General features: G+C 39.3%; 1 protein-coding gene and 1 long non-coding RNA gene across 2 annotated transcripts; one reads left to right on the top strand and one right to left on the bottom strand.

Moving 5' to 3' along the window:
* Nucleotides 1-4,102: 4,102 nt before the first annotated feature.
* On the bottom strand, nt 4,103-5,318 carry LOC147938965 (uncharacterized). Its single transcript, XR_015565692.1, has 2 exons — nt 5,071-5,318; nt 4,103-4,283 (listed from the first exon to the last, which is right to left on the bottom strand). It is a non-coding gene; the product is annotated as an uncharacterized LOC147938965 (long non-coding RNA).
* Nucleotides 5,319-12,089: 6,771 nt separating this feature from the next.
* On the top strand, nt 12,090-12,941 carry LOC147938964 (putative thionin-2.4). Its single transcript, XM_087465076.1, has 3 exons — nt 12,090-12,370; nt 12,471-12,548; nt 12,639-12,941. The coding sequence occupies exons 1-3, from the start codon at nt 12,142-12,144 to the stop codon at nt 12,734-12,736; spliced, it is 405 nt and encodes a 134-aa protein (XP_087321202.1). The 5' UTR covers nt 12,090-12,141; the 3' UTR covers nt 12,737-12,941.
* The last annotated feature ends 9,577 nt before the right edge of the window (nt 12,942-22,518 follow it).

The raw sequence follows: 22,518 nt of genomic DNA, 5'->3' as shown, positions 1-22,518 counted from the left end.
GTCTTGTCTACAGGTTTCAGGACAAAGAGGGCCACTTTTGTTACATGCTGCTCCCCCTTCTTGTATGCACTATATTACACAAGGCTGAGAACATCACATTTCAGCCTCTTGCAGAAGCATTAATTGACTGCCCAGACCACAACGCGATTACGCAACCGGCAGACCTTCACGCTCTACACAGCCAGCTGATGCTACAAGGCCGTCGCGCCCACCTTCCTCATTCTCACTATTTCCACCTTTTGACATGAGTTAATTTGTTGCTCAAGAACCTCTAGACGAGCCTTAAACAGAATTTCAAAAATGGGTTTACAAAAACTGCAAAGAAGAAAAACATGATACTCACGCGGATTGCGAGTGGCTTCAAGGAGTCACACCATCTTGTTTTGCTCCACCATAAGCCCCAAAGGATCCTGCTAATGCAAGTGTCGCAGATGACACAGCTACTGCGAGTCTTGACACTAGCGTGTCTGCGACCAGCTCCCCCTCCAACCAACCTGTAGATTAGACACTTCCACGAGCTTCTACATACCAAACGTTTGATTGTGGGTTTTTCTTATTCTATTTTTAGGGTTTTCACTTTTATTTCAATATTTTTATTGTAGGATTCATTCTTTTCTTGGCTTTTCCTTCACAACAAGACGGTATGAAGTAAGTCTGGGGGAGGGATGTCTCCAAGTTACTGATGTCATTTTCCTTGGTTGTATTCTTTTGATTTTTCTTTTCTGAGAGTCTTTTGATCAAGTTAAAAATGTTGGGAAACTATGACCATTTCTAGGAATCGTTGCTTTGAACTAACACTCTTGTGGTCACTTTAGTACTTTTCATTTTTAGAACGAAGTTTGGAACGAACATGAGCAGTATCAACATGCCCCAAAGACCCTCACCAAAAGAGAATATTAAGTTGATCCAGTGTTGTCCCCAGCTTTGACAGGACTTAACCGGATTTAATTTTCTGCCTTGGGACTTGGTATACATCGAACAAGGCTCCTCCCTTAAGCCTTACAAGACATGCATTTCCTCACAAAATTATGCTTCTCCTCTCTCTTCCCTTCAGTACTCATACAAAAAAAAAACAGAAAAAGAGAGAAGAAGAAGAGGATATAGGTAGCAAAGAAGTGAGCTGAGGGTTGTGCGCAAACCCATGCATCCTTCAAAATTCATGGAAATCTGGCCAAAGGAAAGAGCAAGAGATTGATAAAAAATATATATACAATGATACCCTAGAAAAGTAAAGAAAAATCGATCTCTTGGAAGTGAGAATAGAGAGAGGAAAGGAAGCATATGAAGGGAGTCTTGGGCATTAAAAGGTTGAAGGAGTCAATATGTTCAGTGATCGTTATTCCCTTGGCAATATCACATACTTTCATTTAACTTATGCAGAGAGACAACAATGGGGAGACTAAAAGTTCTTTAAGGTTGTGGGTTTCAGAGTAAGGAATGTTGATCCGAATCATGCGCAAAGTACATAAAGTAGTTCTTAGTTCGATGTGATGAATAGTGCAAAGAAGCGGTTCCCAAGACTATGTGAGTTTCCACTTTCAAATATTTTCTCCATTACTGAGTTTTGACTGTTCTTTCTTGAGGACAAGCAAAGATTTAAGTTTGGGAGAATTGATCTGTCTGTATTTTATAGGGTTTTAACCATAGTTTTTACATTTGTTTTGAGTGTTTTATTAAGCCAAAGTATGATTTTGGAGTCTTTTTAGTCTTTTGTTAGTCTGTAAAGGTTTTAGGTTACTTTGAAAGGAAACTGAATGTTTTGGGATGAAAACATGCGTCTAGAGCTACTTTGGTGAAGACTGATCAGTCAAGTGGGCAGATGGAGCAAACGCAGAAGAAGCACCAGGGATCAACCAGTCCTCAGTCAGGATCGACCGATCACTTAGCTTCAGCAACTTTTCTTTTTTTTGTTTTAAACCGACTCTTAGGATTTTATATTAGTATTTAAGCTAGAGGCTCAGTCTCGAGAGACAAAACGATTATTCTACACAGCCTTTGAGCACTTGTAAGCTTTGGGGGAAGATCTCTAATCCTTTTAAACACTTTCGAGAAGAATTATGAACCCTTATAATCTTTTCTTTTGCAATTCAATTATTTCTTCTTCATCACTGATATGTTGTTTCTGTTTCTCCATGTCAGAGTAGTTTCTAAATTGGGTTTCGAGTTTCAAAAGGGGTTTATGATTAACTAATGTAGGTGTGTTAGATTTGAGATTGATCTATTGTTGTTCTTAATGCTTAAACTAGACTAGCTACCTAGTTCCTGATCTTAGTTTTAAGTCATCAGGGCACCAAAAGTGTTGTTGAGTTGCGTGAAAAAAACATAGGTGAGCAAGGTGACCCTTAGCCAACAAGAGTTGAAGTTAAGTGATAACATCATTATTTTATTCATTTTAGCTATAATTTTAGTATGCATTTAGGAAGAGTTTAGTATGATTTCCATGCTTTAATGTCTATTATCAAGTATTTTAGGTTTCAAGAAGGTTTTACAGGTTTTATAGCAAAAAAGACCAAAAGGCAAGGAAAATCCGGTCCGCAAGCCCACTCGCTGCACGGTTCACGCCTTGGTCACTCTCGACCAACCATTGTACCATCACTTAGGCGACCTTGTCGCAGTTCTTTCACTTGACCACCTCAAGGCCGAGCACCACTTGGACCAGCTTACTGCCGAGCTTCCCACTCTTACACGCCGTACCACACGGACGTACCATGCTTTTCCATGGACCAGTACCTTGATCTGCAAGAAGTCATGCAAGTCGATGTCAATTAAAACTTTTTCTATGACAATCAAAAACCAATCACTTCAAGGAGCTCTTACACTGAAGACAAGCTCATGAAGATGATGGATGAACTTATATCAAGTCAAGAGGAGGCTGATAAAGTTCTAATGCTAAGTTGGATAAGATGAGTATAGAGTTTGGAGCTAAACTCGAGACTATTACCGCGGACGTTACACGCTTGGAGGAACAAATCAATGCTGTCAACAACCAAGTTTCAAACAACTTTGAGGATTTACAAGATCATGGTACGAAGCTTATTAACATGGGCTAGAGCATTGAAACCATCGAGTTCCGCCTAGAGTGGAAAGTAGAAACCCTGCTTAAATCCGGTGAGTGCAATAATTGGAGTTATGATCAAGTCTTTCAACTTACTGATGCTGAAGAAGGATATGGATCCTCACTTGAGTGTCCAACCGATCCTAACAAGTCCAAGGAGTGGACTAGAGAAATAGATTACCCAACCGATGAGGAAGAAGCTTATTTCAAGGAGAAAGCTATAGAATATGAAGATTTGCCAAGAGAGAATGATGAGTCTTATGATCTATCATCTACTAAAGAAGATGGAGAAGAAGAGCTCAAAGACTTCTACTGTTGCATGACATATCAGATCCCTAATGAAGAAGGTACCGGAAATTATAATTTTCGACAAATTCAAGACCAAGAGGAAGCTTTCTACTGAGGTAACCCTAGAACTAGACCATCTCCAGCTCCATTTGAAGTTTATGAAGATTGGGAACCTGTCCCAAGTCACAACCCAAGCCGAGAGCCTTATTTAAACCGCCCTTATCCACGCCGAGAGCCTTATTTAATTTCATTCCCTCACCAAGTCTTTGAAGACAATTTTCGTGAGTCTACACAACCAAGATCTGAAGAAGAAAAGATGCTAAACCTAATAAGTCAATTAGCTGATCTTCAAGATGAGACTATGAAGATGCTGCATGAGAAGCTTGACAAAATTGATTCTAATCTTTCAAGAAAAATCGATGACATTGCTATTAGAGTTAGAAGCATAGAGGATCAAAGATCTAAAGATGCTGCAACCATGGAGAGAAGACTCCATTGTCTTGAAGAAGAACAAGAGAGACTGTAACGCCCCCGAACCGTTTTATGACCACGAAGGCCATCGGACGGCACCGAGACGCCACTATGGGAACGTTCACCAACGATCCGGCCGGGTGCAAGAACGAATCAGGACTCTTTGGCCAGTCCATCGGTGAGGTTCCCGACCACACGCGCGGCACATCCTTCAGGCTTTGCAACCCCACAGACACGCCGTGCGTTGAGCCAACTCGGAAAAAGTCTATATCAGTACGACTCGCCCGATTAAAGGAAATCCGAATATTTCGATTAACAAAAGAGTTATTACAAAAGAGTTTTTGGACAAGGCTTAGTGCCGAGTTTGATTTGAAATAAAAGACATACTTGTATTTTACAATAGACACAAAATAAAAACTACTTCGGTTTCCTATCGTTCACCACGCCCTCTAGTTCCCTCTAGGGTCACCTGCAGCACAAAATATTATCATAAGTAATCTAAGATTACTTAGTGAGCTCAGGGTTCCTGCACCATATTAATCCCCCAACCCCAAACATCAACAACAAACAACATGCAAGCAAGCATCACAAACATCAAGCAATCAGAGATAGCATGCAGAACCTAATAAGCTAAGCAATACAATTTAGTGCGAACACAAAAACATGCAATAACATGCAACGACAATAACTTGAATAAAAACAAGAGTTTTAAACAAGTTTTAATTTCTGGGTCCGGTATGCTTCCTTTCCCTAACCTCTCATGAACAATCGTATTGTAACCACAAAGGCATGCAATCGGACATCACTCAAAGCCACACCATCGTGTAGACAGCCTCGGCCAGGGTAGCGAGCCCAGTAACCTCCGAGCTCTTCGTAACAAACCCTACAAACACACGAACATGGGTTGCATGTCACAGCTGCATGTGGTACGGATGGGAAGGATAGCAATACCAAGTCTTACTACGCTTAGCCGGAATTTCTCGTGGACTAAAATGCATTAAGACTTCACCAAAGTTGATACTTGAGTTTTTATGGTTTTTAAGCTCATAATTTTACAAGTATCTTAACTAGTTACCACCCTTGTTACTAGGACATTTCGAACTAGCAACTGGTGTAACCTCACCGCGCATGCATTTTAAACAAGAAAATCACAAAGAAATTCAAGTAAAATGCAACTAAATGCTCATGCAAACCGTGCACTAGATGGATGTCTTTAAATCCCCATCTAGTCCGGCAAAATATGTGCCTGAACTCACAGAAAACCGGCGATCTCTGGAAGGAGTGGTCGGACTTTCTTCACGGCAGCACTTGAACCTTTCACTTGTTGAAAATGAGTTCCTTCTCGATTCAACACTTAACAGCGATCGTCGATAGTCTTGTCTTGCTTCCTCTCTTCTTCTCTTCTTCTCCCTTGCGGCAGCACTTCTTCCCTTCCTCTCCTCTTCCTCTCTTCCTCTCCTCTTTCTCTCTTCCTCTCCTTTCTTTCTTTCTCTCTTCTTTACTTATGAAATTTTGGCGAAAATGAGAGAAGGTAGAGGTCCTTATAGAGGAAGAGGGCGATGACTTGGCCCAATGCATGTTTGGCGTTTGCCAAGTCTTATGGCCACAAAATTTCTTGGTTAGACACTTGTTGAGTGTGAGCAACACTTGTCCAAAGGAATCTTGCATGATTTCCCATTCACACTTTGCATGAAATGCGATTGGCTGCTTGGAAATGATGATGCTTCCCACTTCCAATTTTGTTGTAGAGATGCCATGGAATATCCTTCATGGATTCCTCTCCTAACTTGCATGCTTTCCCATTGGTTGATTTTTGAGAGAAGAACCGAGTGACGTCGAGGGATGACCGACGACCGGCTGACCCGACAAGATTTTGGAAATTCCGGAAACTCTTCTCGGTCGTCATCGAAAACTCTCGGTCCTTCTTTTCGGACGTTATCGGCAACTCTTGGCAACTCTCGGACATCCTCGGTAAATCTTCGGACATCCTCGGCAACTCTCGGCACTCTTGGACATCCTCGGATATCCTCGGCAGCTCTCGGACTTTCTCGACAATTCTCGGTCATTCTCGGATATCATCGGCAATTCTTGGTACTTTGCGGTACGCTTCGGACAACTCTCGGTCCTTCGGACATCTTCGGACAACTCGGCCATTTCTCGATCCGTCCAAATTTTCTCGGACTTTTCTTCAGCAATCTTTCTACTCTCCTTGCTGGCTTCCTCTCTTGATCTTTTGGCCTTGAGTTTTTATTTTGAAATTTACCTCTGGGTGAAGGTCACTACAGAGACATCTCAAGAGTGCCCAAGATACTGCGATCAACGTTAGAGACTTGGGCAATGAAGTTTCAAACTTAGCAAAGGACCATGAGTCCAAGTTTGGAGTTTTATTCAACAAGGAATCAGACACAAGGAGGCGTGTGCAGAAGCTTGAGGACCGAGCATATGAAGCTGAGAGGAGGATGTTTGGTCTCGACTTTGAACAAAAACGTTTTGGAGAAGTCTTATCCAAAGATTCTACATTCGCAAAGGAGAGCCACAAGTTGCCTAAGGAGTTTGAATCCGAAATAAAAGAGAAGAACCAAGATCTTGCTGCTAAGATTGAGGATCTCACCTCTTGTGTTGCTGAACACAAACCAGAAGAAGGAGCTCAGCTCGTCGAGGAAGAAGGAGAAGAAAAGGAAATCCTATTTGAAAAAGGAAAACATTGTAATTTCCTTTTAGAAAAAGGAAAATTTTCTTTTACTTCAAGACAAGAAGATTTCGTGGGGAACAAGCAACAAGGTTCCATGGAGGTCGAAACCTGCAACCTCAACCCACACGAGACCAATCAACAAGGAGAAGTAACCCTAGAAGCCAAAGAACTCGAAGAAGAAGACGAAGGAGAAAAGCTACAAGTTTCCATGGAAACCGAGGGTTTCAACCCCAACCCACTTAAGCATTCTCGAGAAGAAGGAGAAGCAAACCTTACCAAGGATTGTTTTGCTGTTACCACACTTTATGCTCCACCACCACGAGACCTAGAATGTCTAGGAAAGGGAGAAGCGGAGCTGCCAACCGCAAATAGTATTGCCGAAACAACTCGGAGGTGTAGAGAAGAAGATTATACTAAGGAGTCACCTGATGCCTACATTGAAGAAAGATCCAAGAGAGTTTGTCTAAGGACAACCAACTCTCCTCACCCTACTTGAGAAAGCAACTAACGTCGAGCCAACAACGTTAAACAAGAGCGCTTCTTGGGAGGCAACCCATGTCTAGTAAGTTTTATTTTTAGGATTTATTTTCTTTTTCTATTGATATTTTTGCATTTTAGTTTCAGGTTATAAAAAAAAAAAAATAGAAAATAGAAAAGCCAAAAAAAAAAGAGAAGGAAGAAGTCCACATGGATTGGCAACACACTATGTCTAGTGGCAAGCACCACCTACTGACCGGCCATGTTCAACCTGACCTATGCAAGCCAAAGGCGACGGATCATCACAATCCTCATGTGATCGATGCCGAGAGTCCCCACTAGCCATACCAACCGTAGCCAATGTCATGTCCTGCACCACGTACCAAGTACCATTCCTGTGTACCGCGTACTGCACCACCGTACCAGTTGCTATGTCCGCGACCGTTCACCCATGTACCGCGAGACAATTCTGAACCACCACCATCCTTACCACCTACCATCACCATTCTTTTACTTAGGTATGTTTTTATATTTTTATGATCTCATTATTATTGATGGTTTTAGGTTTTTGGTTCAAGAAGGATGCATTTAGAGATATATCAAACACAATTCGATTGGACTTAGCCTAGTTCAAACTCGATGTCAAGCAACCAAAGGAAGTACAAACGGTTAGTCACCACATTTTCATTCCACAGCCGAACTCTAGACAATTTTTGGGCAACCTGAAAACGTTTAAGAGTCGACACAACATCATTCCATCAAGGTGACATTGTTCTTAAACCCTACACTTTTCCTTATGATTTTTAATCCTCATCTATTTCTTTTTTCCCACCGAGGACTGTGTGATTTAAGTCTGGGGGAAGGATGTTCCATCCTATACTAATGCTACTTTCTATTTTGTTGACTTGAGACCTTTTTACACTTTTTACATCAATAATGTTGACGTTTTTATCGAGTCATATTTTTTTAATTGAGTCAAAACCAGTAGGGGATTATGATCTTATTCTAACGGTTTATTTGATTTGGATTAACACTCTTATGACTCTTGATTATGCTTGACAACAGAACCAAAGTTTGGAAAGACTGTGAGCCGACTCAACAATCCCCCAAGTCCCTATTCGATGGATATTCAGATAATCTAATGTTGTCTCTAACTTTTATAGGACCTAAACCGGACTTAATTATTAAGCCCTGGGAATTGGTATACATTGGACTATATCTCTACATTCAAGCTACACAAGACATTGCACTTCTTCAAAAGTATGTTCCCCTCTCTCTTCCCTTCAATACTCTAAAAAAAAAAGAGAGAACGAGAAAAAAAAGAGAATAAAAGATTAGATGATTTTGATCAGTTTAGAGGGGTAGGTAAATTACCTGTGACCTTATTATTCTACTCTTGAGTCAAATGATCACACAAAGATTGGAAGCAAGGGGTAGGTAAATTACCAATGACCCCTTTGATTTAAAAAGAAAAAAAAAGTGAGAAAAGGGAGAAGAAAGGAATCATATGAAGAAAGTCTTGGCTTGAAGAGAGTCTACAAGCCTCTGATCGATTTTCCCTTGGTAAAATTTCACTTTTTATTATTGCTTAATTTATGTAAAGAGTTGACAATGGAGATTCTGGAGACTCTAAAGAATTGTGGGATCAAGGAGCGTTGATGACTCTCATGGTGGATTTACAAATGGAAGTTCCTAATGTTAAGGCGAAGAAGAGTGCAAAGACAATATCCCCAAAGATAAGTGAATTCCCAGTATTTTCAAAACTTTTTTTCCATGATTTATTCTGATTATTTGCTTGAGTACAAACAAAGTCTAAGTCTGGGGGAGTTGATAACATCATTATTTTACTAATTTTAGCTATAGTTTTAGTATGCATTTAGGAAGAGTTTAGTTTGATTTCAATGCTTTATTGTCTATTATTAAGTATTTTAGGTTTCAAGAAGGTTTAACAGGTTTTATAGCAAAAAGGACCAAAAGGTAAGGAAAATCCGTTTTAGGAAAGATTCAGAGCTTTACAGTACGGGCAACGTTTGAAGAACTACCATTACTCACATTTCGACGTACTTGGTATCTATGGAAAGCTGGAAGAGTCATCTTTCTCCTCGGAGTGGAATCAAGTCAATCCATTCAGGCAGCCGGAAGTTATGCCCGATTTACTGAGACGTATCTTAAACCGACTTAAGGAGAACCATCAAGCCAATTGGCTTTTATTGAAGGCCTGACCAGCGACCGCCACGACAGTCCAGTCCAAGTCTTCACCACGTTATAGAACCTTTCTACGCCGCCCCTTGCCATGCACTTAACAAGAGAAGATGTTTTTACCCTTACAAAACCCTAAACGTAGACAAAACCCTATAAATACTCTTCTAAACTTAGGGTTTAGTGTGTGCCTTCAAAGTGCCTCAAAGCAGCCCCTAGGAGCCGACGACCAGAGAAGCAGCCACGACCAGAGCCCTCTATCGTTCACCTCTTGAAGCCTTGAAGTCCACCAAACTCTTTCTCATTCTCTTGTTCGTTTGTTACACTAGTTTTCATAAGGAGAAGTCTTTACATCTTGTACTTGATTTTAAGAAGTAATCTCTAAACTTTATTCTTTTACGTTTATGAATTGATTAAACCTTTCTTTGATGATTCCCTTAAACATGCTAGAGTAGTTTTCTAGTTGGGTTTAAAGGGATAATCAAAGGGGGATATGATATTAGTTTAGGTGGCATTTTTTAAGGTTTGTTAGATTTAAATTCTATTTATTCTATGATTTAATTCTAAGTATTTGCTTAATGCTTTAAGTTAGTTTCATGAACTAACTATGATCTAAAGTGTGTGTGCTTTTCCAAAAGCTTGCATGTGTGTTTGACCTACCTTAGATGTGTGGGGAGACATAGGAAGCACATACCCTTTACCTATGGAATTCCATGGATTAGAATCGAACCTGTTTTAAATGCTTTGATCTATGCGTCGTTGCCTGTGACAGTTGAGTAACGGAGTGTAGAGATCTTAGACGTTTAGCTTGTGAATTATAAGTTAACAGTTCATTAAACAAACTAACCCTAAACTTTCCTAGATAGATAGATCATCAATCTCCTGCGATTCCCCTTGATGCCCAGCACTTGTTTCATTTATTTTACTTGCTTTTATTTACGTTTATTTTCTTGCTACAACCGTGACAACAAAACTCCCATTTTTATTGAGTCCTAGCCTTACTTACTTCTGACGGATTCCATTAAACAACAATTCTCTCTCTGTGGGATCGGTCCTTAAATACTACTACCAATTAGCTGTGGACTTTCAGCCGTCGTGTGGTGTTTTTAAGGTAAAAGATAGGAAGTGAAAAACCACACACATCATTAAGACACCTTGTGAACTAATCAAAATTAAAGTTTTAATGCTTGCTTGGTTTTTTAGATTCAAACGAGAGTTTATGGTCTAGTTAATTCGTTGCATAGATAATTAACTCTACGAGAGTAGGTTAGATTTTCAAACGTGATTTGAGTTGTAGAACAGTGTCTAATGGATCCCTATCTAATCATCTAAATTCGTGATCATATTCCGAATGATTTTTCTATTAATTTAAACCACTTGTTTACTTTCCGTTTTCGATAGTTATTTTCATTCACAAACTTTTCTATTGTCTTAGCTACATTTAATCTACATATTTTCAGAGTGCAATTGTTTGATCTCTGAAGATCCGATCCTAAAGTGTTACAACGATACCATTAAATCGTGTTGAATACACATTAGGTTATTAATTAACCTTTGATCAGTTGCGTAGGTGTTGATTTGATTGTTTGTAAAAAACTACTCCGATGGTTCTTCATGTCTTGCAGAGTCTGCTAAAATGTCAATGTCCAAGTTTCCGAGTGAATTACAAATATTTTTTTAATATGCGAGGGAACATTATTCTGCTCCAATAAATATTTTTACTTTCTCAATAGTTTTTTTTTTTTTTTTGTTTTTTTGAATAAAATGTAAAGTTAATTAGAGAAAATATTTTTGAACAACAAGTGCAGCATTTAGTTGGACAGTTTCATCTTACAACAAATACTATTTCTCGTTTTCTAAATTATAAGATTCAAGAAACTCTTTTTTTTTTTTACTTATCTCACTTTTAAACATGTTACTTCATATTAGGCAACCATTGAAAGAGTAATTTTCTAAAATGATGTGTGGTTGAAAATTAAATGAATCAGATTGAATAAATCAGATGACAAACATTCATTTGGTCCCAACATATAATAGAAAATATTATAGTATCGAAACGCAAAACACGTTTGTAACAAACGTTTTGGAATTATCTTTAATAATTCAATATATACATAACTACAAGAGAGTTGGTTAAAATTTATCACAGAAACATTTGACACGTTGTAACAAACTTTTTGGATTTTTGTCTAATACGTCATCATCGTCTAGTAAATCTACATAACTACAAAAGTGTTGATTAAAAGTTAGAAAATTATTTACACAAAACATGTTTAATTTGTAACACTACTCATACGCTTCAAATCAAGCTAAGCCAACCACAATGAAAATCTGACGTTGGGTATTGTCATCCAATACCAACTAATAAAACTTACGTTTCAAATTCAAACTATTTACACGTACGAGAAGTGATACAAACTTTATACACAGAACAGGTTAGTCTTCTTTGATCAGATATCAACAAAACGATTCACCGCCTCATAAACTTAAGACTGCACGTCATTGATGGCATATTCTAAGAATTTGGCACGAACAGTAAGCATCCGAATCTTATAGTACACCAAAATAGAAGAACATACAATATATAACCAGCAAAACTAATTAACAAGGAATATAGAATTGTAAAAAGAATACTAAGCATCAAGTTCAAATATTAAGTAACACAAAGTTTTAAGGAGGTCTTTAACTACTTCCTATTTAACCCCCAAAAAAAAGAAAAAAAGAAAGAAAAGAAAGTAATTTTGCGGTCGTGAAGTTAGCCATTGAGATAAGGTGGTCCATGCAACGTGTACAGAGTCTATAGAGCATGCACGTGATGAAGGGGGATTAAATGAATTTTGTGGTTACAAACTGTAGACCAACTAGTATTTAAGCGAGCCTTGTTTCACCACCATTTCATCAATACAAGCTTAAGTCTCTCCACATACATTTTGCGTTCACACAACTAATCAATCGAAAGATGGAAGGAAAAACTTTGGTCCTAAGTGTGCTCGTGATGAGTCTGTTTATGGCACAAATTCAAGTTGACGCCAAGAGCTGCTGTCCATCCACCACTGCTAGAAATATCTATAATACTTGCCGCTTTGCAGTAGGTTCAAGGCCAGTATGTGCAAGCGCTAGTGGCTGCAAAATTATTAACAGTGGCAAATGTCCTAACGGATATACCCATGACATTCTCGAAAACACTGGTAAATTGATTAATATGTTCTTCTTTTAGGTACGTTATGTGTTACAAAACAGATCAAGATTTCATTTGTTTTTTTTATGTATTTTAATTTTTGTCGCAAGGTGATGCTGTTAATGAATACTGCAAGTTGGGGTGTGTATCCTCTGTGTGCGGTGCCTTAACCACTCTCCAGAACTCCGGTAAAACAAATTTTCCAAACTGATTATCACTATTATCATTATTTCAATCAACAAAATAATAAGCTGTTCAAATTTTGTTTCGATAATTAGATGCAAGTGAAATCGTGAATGTAGCGGTTGAAAAATGTGCCAACGCATGTTTGACAGTCTGCACCAAGGGCTCGATGATTGCAGTTGAAACCGCCTAGACAACCATGAAAATATACCACGGGTGAAGGAGGTTCACAATGTTGTTTTTCATGTTTTCAAGTTTTCAATAATTATCATGTATGTGAGAACAATGATAAGGCTCCCATGCTCGTTTGTGTATGTGTGTAGAAAGTTGTCGATCTCTAGATCACATATGCCTTCTACTCCTTATCTTTTAAATAATGAATAATGTGTTTTTATTAATCTCATGAGTCCTGACTCCTGCTCTCATCCATTTCCTTCTCTCTCTTCTTTTTTTTTTTTTTTTTTTTTTGAACGGAATGATCTTTTTATAAGTAGCTCATATCATGACAAGGAATAATACTTAATAACAACAATGTTAAGGTGATATCAAGTAGCCAACTAGACGAAGATTCTCTTGTTTCTACGTGTCCACACTCTAAAGTCTAAACTATATAATTATATAAAGAGATGCAGAGCGAGAGTAAATCGATGAATTGTGTTAATCTTCTTGAAGAGAGTCACCATTACATATATAACAAAGAGAGTTTCCTAATCTAAGAGATTGTACAATGAATATAATAAGATTGAAGGTAAGAACTCTTCTCTCTTATCTCTTCTCAAATCTTTAATACAATCTCAAACCCTACTTAATAAGCTTGGAGTTACAGTTCTCCAATCTCATCACCTAAGAACAGAGCCATACGCTCTAACAACACAATTGATCATGTAGGATAAGTCTTTACAATAGACTCTACTAACTACTTATACTCTTTAAAGTTCTTTAAAGTTTGTGCGACTTAGAGATATCTTCTTCTTCACTCAAGCTTCCTTCTCACGTGCATTCTCACTTGCACGTGTTCCCTTTAGCCTCTCATATAGCTTATCAATACCTTCCCCTTTAGACAAGCTTGTCCTCAATCTTTAAAAGAAGAACGTTATAATATACTGTGACACAAAATTTATCCCACAATCTGCAGCCAACTCTTGTAGCAACTGTTTTCTCTCGTCCATGCCTCTTGTAGCCTTGTTGTTTATACTTGAATTTCCAGCTTTTACGAAACTTCTGTTTCGTAAAATATTGAAAGACTATGGTTGTGGCTGCACTAGAGTCCTCGAAAGTCCATTGCATCTCTCTTTGTAGGACATCAAAACCATCTCCAACAACCAACGATGGTGCTGTCCTAGCTTGCAGCTCACACTCGTTCCTCCAATTAACTGATTATAAGACCTCATCTCCAAGATCAGAGTGCAGCACTAGTCTATCTTCACCAAGTGTGTCACCAAACTGTTCCAATACCTTCTGCTGTCCCTCCATATGAAGAACTGCCACTTCAACTAGAGCTTGAAAAGTTTGGTGTATGGGTAACACTCTGTTTCCATGCTCTCTTTCATGTTTCTTGTTCATGAGCTGCATATACACACTAAGAAGCTGTGGCATGCTTCTTGAGTCCCATCTCAACATCCTTTTGAACCACAACCCTAGGCTCATGTGACTTGTTCCTCCGTCCCATTCTCATATTGTGCTGCAGATTTCTTGTTTTGAACTTAAACATCCAGGTTTTGTGAGACAAACTCAGCTACCTCTGTTGGTTTAATCTTTTGCTTCTCACACACAATCTGTCGAACACATGGTGTGTACTTTGCTTGCCATTGACACAATCAAGACCATAGACGGACTGTGAATTAGTTTTCCTCGTACTAGCAGATGGCAAATCCCCAAGAACACATAGATATTCATTCTGAATCCTAAGGCTAGGTTCCAACGTATAGGTTGATACCTGAAGATGTGAAAGTGCTACAAGCTGATGAGATACTTGTGGAATCGATTCCTTGTCAGGACGTTCTCTATCTTGGGTTGGTATCAGCTCCTTACACACGTTTGTGAGCACATTTGCTTGTGGTTGTGATGTGAGACTTGATTCTGTTGTGGAACCAGGTTGTTCAAAACACGAATCTTGCTCCTTCTTCGATCCTTTCTTCTCAACAACGATTGCACCGACCTGATTCAATGATCTTTCAGATATTTCCAGATGATCATGAGCTTGCTCCATTGAAATCGGTTGGATTTTCTCAGGAGATCGTTGTGGAGACGGTCGCTTCGCCATATACGATTGTTGGAGTTTCTCCCATCGTCGTTCTCCCTCCACGACCAAGCTGATTCTCTCTGGATCATCCTCGGTACCAAAAGCACACAACAACGATTCCTTCATTTCGTTCTAACTCCAATAAGGCCTCCATGATTCAACATCACCAACAAACTCGTCTGTGTCGCCTTCGATGAAGCCATGTGCAAAGTGTAATCTCTCAAAATCTGTGTAATCTCCCAACACAAAACGATTCTCCATCCAATCAAGCCAAGGACGCAAATCAGATCTCGCACCTGTGAAAACTGAAACTGCAACAAGATCCATGGCGTTGGATTCGATCTGAGCACACAAACACACAATGTTAAGGTGATATCAAGTAGCCAACTAGACGAAGATTCTCTTGTTTCTACGTGTCTACACTCTAAAGTTAATACGATCTCCCTAGGTTGAAACTCTGATGGAGGCTGATGACTGGTGATAGGCGACGGGATTCGATGGTGGTGAGGTACGAGGGGTTGGCGAGTGATTGCAGGGGATGTTCGAGAGAGGAGAGTAATGGATCGATGGTGAGAAGTATCAGATGGTTATATGGATTCGAAAACAGAGTGAAGAGTTTCTTAATCACAAAGTATTTAGAAACTCGGAATCATGAACGCATTCACGAGTTCGGATTGAGAGAAGAAAGTATGACAATACTTGTTACATAAAACTTCTTCGCTACCAAACAAGGAGGCGTCGCTATTGGGTTTTATAATCAACCCTAAGGCTCGACGCTCCAAACAACAGGAAGTTCAAAATAAAACAACAAGGCGTGTAAAGGAAATAAGAAAACAACAAAGCGTCTAGGTGACCTGTAGTAGTACAGAAGTCACTTGTATTAGTACAGAAGTCATGGTGACTTGTACATTATTCCCCATTGGTAATGACTTCTAGATAACTCGACGTAGTGATCCATTTGCCTCATTAAAAACCATACCGAGAAAACCCATTGGGACAAAACTCAGCTATGGGAAAAAGAGTACAAACTTCACACCTAAGTTATCTAGTTATCATTACCGGGTGAAGTCTTCAAGGTGGATATGTTGAAGACTTGGATCCTCAGTAGATTGAATGACCCATCAGCTATGAGTGAATGAGCTTCCTTGGCCATCTCCTTAGCTCTTGAACGAGTGATCCTTCCCACGATCTCCGGTTTCTCTGCAGCTTCTGACTCCTTGCTGGCCACGATCATATCATCCTCCCCTTCTTCAAAAGGATTTGTGCTCAAATCGGGATCTGCATAATAAGGAAGCAAGTCAGAAACATTGAATGTTGGAGATATATTATACTTACCTTGAAGATCAATCTGGTAGGCGTTGTCGTTGATCTTCTTGATGACTTCAAATGGACCATCAGCTCGTGGTAGAAGCTTGCTTTTCCTCTCTTCTGGGAACCTATCCTTGCGTAGATGAATCCACACCAAGTCTCCTTCTTCGAAAACGAGCTCCTTTCTGCCCTTGTTCGTATGTTTCTCGTACTCCTTGGTTCTTTTCTCTATGTTCTCCTTAGCTTTAGCATGTATCCTCCTGACCTGTTCAGCCTTTTCTTTTCCATCAAAGCTACACTTCACACTTAAAGGTAAAGGAATCAAGTCTAGAGGTGATTGTGGATTAAAACCATAAATAATTTCAAAAGGAGAGAATAGAGTAGCAGAATGCTTAGCGTGATTATATGCGAACTTTATGTGTGGTAAACATTATTCCCATGACTTTAGATTGCTTTTCACTAAGGTCCTGAGGAGTGTAGATAGCGTCCTGTTCACCACTTCGGTTTGCCCATCTGTTTGCGGATGACATGTGGTTGAGAATGATAGCTTGGTTCTGAGTTTAGCCCATAGCGTTCTCCAGAAGTGTCCTAGAAACTTTCTATCTCGGTCTGAAACGATTACTTGAGGTATTCCATGCAGACGTACTACTTCCCTGAAAAACAAGTTGGCTACAATAACAGCATCATCCGTCTTGTGACTGGCAATGAAGTGAGCCATTTTACTAAACCTGTAAACCACAACGAAAATCGAGTCTCTACCATTTCTGGTTCGAGGTAAGCCAAGAACAAAATCCATAGAAATATGAGTCCAAGGTTGAGAAGGGATAGGGAGAGGAGTGTACAAGTCGTTGGGCTGTATATCTTTGAAATTGGAGAAGCTTGTGGTTACGAACCTGTGTTACCAAGTTTCGCGGTTAGGTTTTAAACACTAATGGCCAAAATCATTTCAGTGTTTTGGTTTTAAACTCGTATAAGATGAAAACGAACGAGAGACTCTTAAAAGAGTAAATTTGATGGTGTTCCTGGTCCGGGATATAATATACGAATGCATAAAACCCAAACTTATTAACACGTAAAGACTGTAAAGTCAAGTTAATGACCATATGGTTTTGACAAGTTTGCTTCATATGCCAAATTGGATACATACAGATTTGCTCATTTTCATGTGTCGATTCTTTGAAAATCAAAAGTACTTCATCTCTTCTTTTTAAACAATAAATATTCACAGCATAAGCTGCCGCTTGTGGATGTCGAATCCACATTTGGAACTTGCATCGCACGTTAGAGTAAATTGGGATCAAAGCTTTTGTGAATGAGACATTAAAAAAAAAGATTAAGGAATAAAAATGGAAAGTAAAAAATAATAAGAAAAATGCATGTGTTTGATGACTTCATTAATATGTGTTTGATAAAGGAATATGTAAAAAATATTGTGCTCTCGAAGCAAGAAGAAAAGTCAGGAAAAGTCTCTTCTCCATGAAGAAGTATTGATCTGTCTGGAGTAGTTACTGTGTAATACATGAAGTGATACAAGATTACTGGGATTGTTGCTGTTTTGTGTGTGTATGAAGTTCTTAGAAGGTTTGAAAAAAACAAGACTATAGCACATTTTGAGGATGAACTAAAGAGAAAATACTATTTCATTGGTTGATGAAATTGGAGTTTTACAAGGAAAATAAAAATAGCAAAGGAAAAAACTTTTTTCTTATGGAATTTAGAAATCTTCTCCTATGGTGATTAGGAAATTGTGTAAGTTATACAAGGAGGAGTTGGGCACGTCCTTGAGGGAAAAGAGTGCTGAGGCATAAAGGAAAAAAACCTGAGAAAACATTATGTTTGTGTGCGGCTTAGTTTCGTGTTTTGGTGCTTGTGTGATCAAACTTCTTTGTTCGTCGGTGAGATGTATGTGTGAAGGTTGTTCAAGAGACTTAGAGAATTGAAATCTAGGCTCAGGTAGAGTTTAGCCCAAGGTTAGGTTATCTTGGTTGAAAACTAGGCTTGGTGTGAGTTTAGTTTAGGATAGAGATTTATCATTAAGATTGATCAGAGTTCAATTAAAACCCAAAGCACACTCAACCACGATCAAGTGGTGTCGTCGTAGTACTTTAGGGTCAAATCCACAGAGACCAAGCAATGCACTTTGAAACTGTTTAGACAGAGTATAGCTAAAGCAATAAGAAGATTGTTTTTCAAGTAACCAAACAAAACAGAAAATAAATAAGAGTTTGTAAAATTAAGAGAAAGTATTGGGCGCAGGGAATCAATCAAGGGTTATGATCACGAAATTGGGTGATGGATTGGGATAGCTTTAGGAACCGTTCTTGAACTTAAATATCAAATATAAAACCAACCTACTGTCGCAGCATTAGTTTTCTATGCAAGGAATTGAATGAACCCTAAATCGTCGTTTGAATCTAAACAATCCTAGCAAGCAAAAGGTTCATGTTTGATTTGTTCACAAGGTGCCTTAACTTCAACCTTCGTTGGCTAAGGATCACCTTGCTCACCTATGTTCTTTCAAGTAATTCAACAACACTTTTGATGCCTAGATAAGAACACAATAGTTCAATCCCAAATCTAACAACCTAAATCACAGAATCATCAAAACCCCCTTTTGAAACCCGAAACCCAACAGAGAAACTACTCAGACATGGAAATCAAAGCACAGCAAATCAAGGATGAAGAAATCATAATTAAATTGCAAGAGAAAATAATAGGGTTCAGAATTCTTCTCCAAAGGGTTAGAAAGGATAAGAGATCTTCTCCCAAGCTTACAAGTGCTCAAAAACGGCATAGAGTAGAAGTTGTTTTTCTAGAGATCGAGCCTCATGCTTAAATAATAAAATAAAACCCTAAAAAGTTGGTTTAAAATGAAAAAGGAAAAGTTGCGTCGGGGACGGGAATGGTCGATCTCAAGAGAGGATCAGTCGACCCGGAACGTTTTTCTGCTCTCACTCCATCTGCTGACTAGCTCGATCAGTCTTCAACCAATTTAGCTCCAGATGCATATTTTCACCCCCAAAACGCTCAGATTCCTTCCAAAGTCACCTAGAACCTGTAAAGACTCACAAAGGACTAAAAGGACTCTAAAAGCACACTTGGACCTAGGAAAAGACTCAAAACAAACCTAAAAACTATGGTTAAAACCCTATAAAATGCAGACACATCAATTCCCCCGGACTTGAATCTTTGCTTGTCCTCAAGCAAGAACATACAAAAATTCAAGAACAAAGAAAAGGTTTGAAAGTGGAAACTCACAAAGTTTAGGGAACTTATGCTTTGCACTCTTCATCACATCAAATCAAGAACTACTTTCTGTACTCTGCCCATGATTAGGATCAACATTCCCTACTCTGAACTCCATGGCCTTAGAGAACCTTCAGTCTCCCCATCGTTGTCTCTCTACATCAGATTAGTACAAAGGTGTGGTCTTACCATGGGAGTATCGATCATTGAACTGTTGACTCCTTCAACCTCTTATCGCCCAAGACCTCCTCTTATGCTCTCTTTCCTCTCTCTTTTCTCACTTCCAAAAGATTGATTTCTCCCTAATTTTCTAGGGTATCATTTTTTTTTTTTATCAATCCTTTGCTCTTTTCTTGTGGACAGGTTTCCATGAGTTCCGAAAGATGCACGGGTTTACGCACAACCCTCGGTTCACTTCTTTCATTACCGATATCCTCTTTTTCTCTTTTTTTGTTTTACTGAGTACTGAAGGGAAAAAAGAGGGGAAGCATACTTTGTGAGGAGATGCATGTCTTGTAAGGCTTGAAGGTAGGAGTCTTGTCCGATATATACCAAGCCCCAAGGTAAGAAATTAAATCCGGTTAAGTCTTGTCAAAGCTAGAGACAACTTCTAGTTCAACTTAGTGTTCTCCTTGGCGAGTGTCTTTTGGGGTGTGTTGAGACTGCTCATGTTCATTCCAAGCTTCATTCCAAATCAGAGGTACAAAAGTAATCATAAAAGTGTTAGATCAAAGCAAAAGATTCCTAGAAATGATCATAGTTTCCCAATTTTTTTTTGTATAAGAGAATAACTCAAAGACTCGAAAAATCAAAAGGAAACAACCAAAGAAAACGACATTAGTAACTTGGAGACATCCCTCCCCCGGACTTACTTCACACCGTCCCAGTGTGAAAGCAAAACCAGGAAAAGAACAAATCCCACAAAGAAAATAAGAAAATTGAAAAAGAAAAAGAAAGGACAAGAAACAAAAACCGGTGATCTCGCATCTGGTGTTGGAGTGGTGTTGGCAAGGGTGGGGACCGATCGGTCTCAGGGTGGGATCGACCGATCTGCAACATTATTGAACTTGGAGATACCCGCAGCAAACCAACGGGATCGATCGATCTGTAAGGAGGATCGATCGATCCGAAGCTCCTGGAACAAAAAACTTTGCATCTTCTGCGTTTGGAACCTATTCCTGAAAACACTTAACACCGGACGTGATTTCATCATAATAAATCCTAAAAAAAAAAGAAAAACAAAACCAAAATCCTAAGACAAATAAAAAGAAAAGGGTAAGCCTAAGCCAGCACAAACCCCATGGTTGCCTCCCATAAGCGCTTGTTTAAGGTCTATAGCTTGACCGTGGTTTCAGGTGTCAAGTGATGGGAGGATGAGAACTCATATCAGAACAAGCTCTCCAATTCGTCAACTTAAGCTCCAAAGTCTTTTTCAACATACCATCCACTGCTTCTTGGCCTTTTTCTTTAAATTCCGGAGTAAGGATGGCTTTAACTTTAGAGAAAGGCCGAGATATTCCTTTGCACTTCACCTTGTACTCAATGGTGTCTCTAACATATTTTTGGGGTACCAAGTTTATGTGAAGATCTGGTATTACTCTCTCTATCTTCGGCTTGTCTCTCTTCTTAACCCTCCTAGACCTTTTCTCAGAAGAATGAGTGTCTCTATCCAGGACTTCGTTGACCTCATTCTTATCAGCACTCTCTCCCGTTATCATGACATCCACCTTCTTCTCATGTTCTACAACTAGACAAGAGTCATGGCGTATAGCTTCATTTGCAGTGACTGCGTTGTAGAAGACTTTATCATCAATGTTAGAGAAAGTGATCCTCTTATTAGGCAAGTCAACAACTGCTCCCACAGTTGCTAGGAAAGGTCTCCCAAGAATCAAAGGCATTTCAGAACCCTTGCTCATTTCCACAACATGAAAATCTGTAGCAACCAAGCAATTCCCAAATCGAAAATCTAGATTATTAATGAAGCCGTGTGGAGTCGTGGTGACAGCATTTGCAAACTTTAGAGAGACCTTAGAAGCCTTCATATCATCAATCCCCAACCTCTCTGCAACAGCCTTAGACATTACGTTCACACTAGATCCAGTGTCACAAAGGGAATCCTCAAAGTTCACTCCTAAGATGGAGCATGGAACAACAAATTTTCCTGGATCTTCTAACTTGGGTAGTCTTTTCAAAGATGAAGCATGAATGTCCTTCTCTCGAGCCAAAAACGCCTTTAACTTCCACCAAATCCTTTTCTTCAACCACGACATCATTGTAAACCTTCTTAAACAAAGAGATGTGCTTTACTGCCTCTGTAAAAGGAATGTCAGCGATGAACTCACTTATAGCTTCTTTGTACCGACCATACTTCTTTTCATCCAGAGGTTTCTTCTCATGTCTTCTTGGAAAAGGAATTTGTGGCCTATAGGGCTTTGGTTCCACAAGAAGTGATTCCTTGGAATCTGCATCAGGAACAACTGAGCTGGGTTTTCCCATGCCTGCAACAGGGACCGACTGGTCTGGACGTGGAGCGGTCGATCTGGGACTTTTTGAAACTGGTCCTGTGTCATTGACGGGATCGATCGATCTATAAGGGGGATCGGTCGATCCAACTTCTCTGGGGATCAAACTCGAATTATCAGAATGGATGGGACCGGCTGGTCTAGTCTCAGGATTGATCGATCCCGTCTCTGCGGAAGCCAAGCATGAGTTGATCACAGCACAACTCAGCCCATCTTCGATCCCACCATGGAGTGTTATAGCATTGCATGACTCTTTGTTCTTAGAGCTAGAAGAAATAGCAGAGACTCTCTTATCAATGGAATCAACACGTGAACTCAACCTCTCAAATTTCCCATTCAAATCATTGTACATGCTATCAATCTTGACATTAATCTCAGCAGAACTTTTCTTATGGCCCTCCAACAGTGCTTGCATCATCAATTCGAGTTTGTTATCTTGTGGAGTTGTAGATGGGGCGTGGTATCCTTGGACATTTGAGCTATTAAATCCAACACCTTTGTTCTGAAATCCTTGCGGGAAGTTACCTTGTTGATTATGTAGAAGATACACTTGATCTTGAGGATTCTCAACGTTGGTGCTTATGTAGGAGAGATTAGGATGATTTCTATAATTCTGATTAAACTCATGATTCTGATAGTTCCCTTGTCCTCCTACAT

This window comes from Camelina sativa, chromosome 9 (assembly GCF_030686135.1).
Source record: "Camelina sativa cultivar CO46 ecotype springtype chromosome 9, ASM3068613v1".
In the NCBI taxonomy this organism is placed as follows: domain Eukaryota; kingdom Viridiplantae; phylum Streptophyta; class Magnoliopsida; order Brassicales; family Brassicaceae; genus Camelina; species Camelina sativa.
This window is presented reverse-complemented; position numbering and strand designations above follow the sequence as displayed.

What these genes read in the sequence shown, in the direction of transcription:
- LOC147938964 (XM_087465076.1), top strand. Translation starts at nt 12,142, where the DNA reads ATGGAAGGAAAAACTTTGGTCCTAAGTGTGCTCGTGATGAGTCTGTTT. An exon ending in TGACATTCTCGAAAACACTG is followed by an intron (nt 12,371 to 12,470) that starts GTAAATTGATTA and finishes TTTTGTCGCAAG; the next exon opens with GTGATGCTGTTAATGAATAC. An exon ending in AACCACTCTCCAGAACTCCG is followed by an intron (nt 12,549 to 12,638) that starts GTAAAACAAATT and finishes TTCGATAATTAG; the next exon opens with ATGCAAGTGAAATCGTGAAT.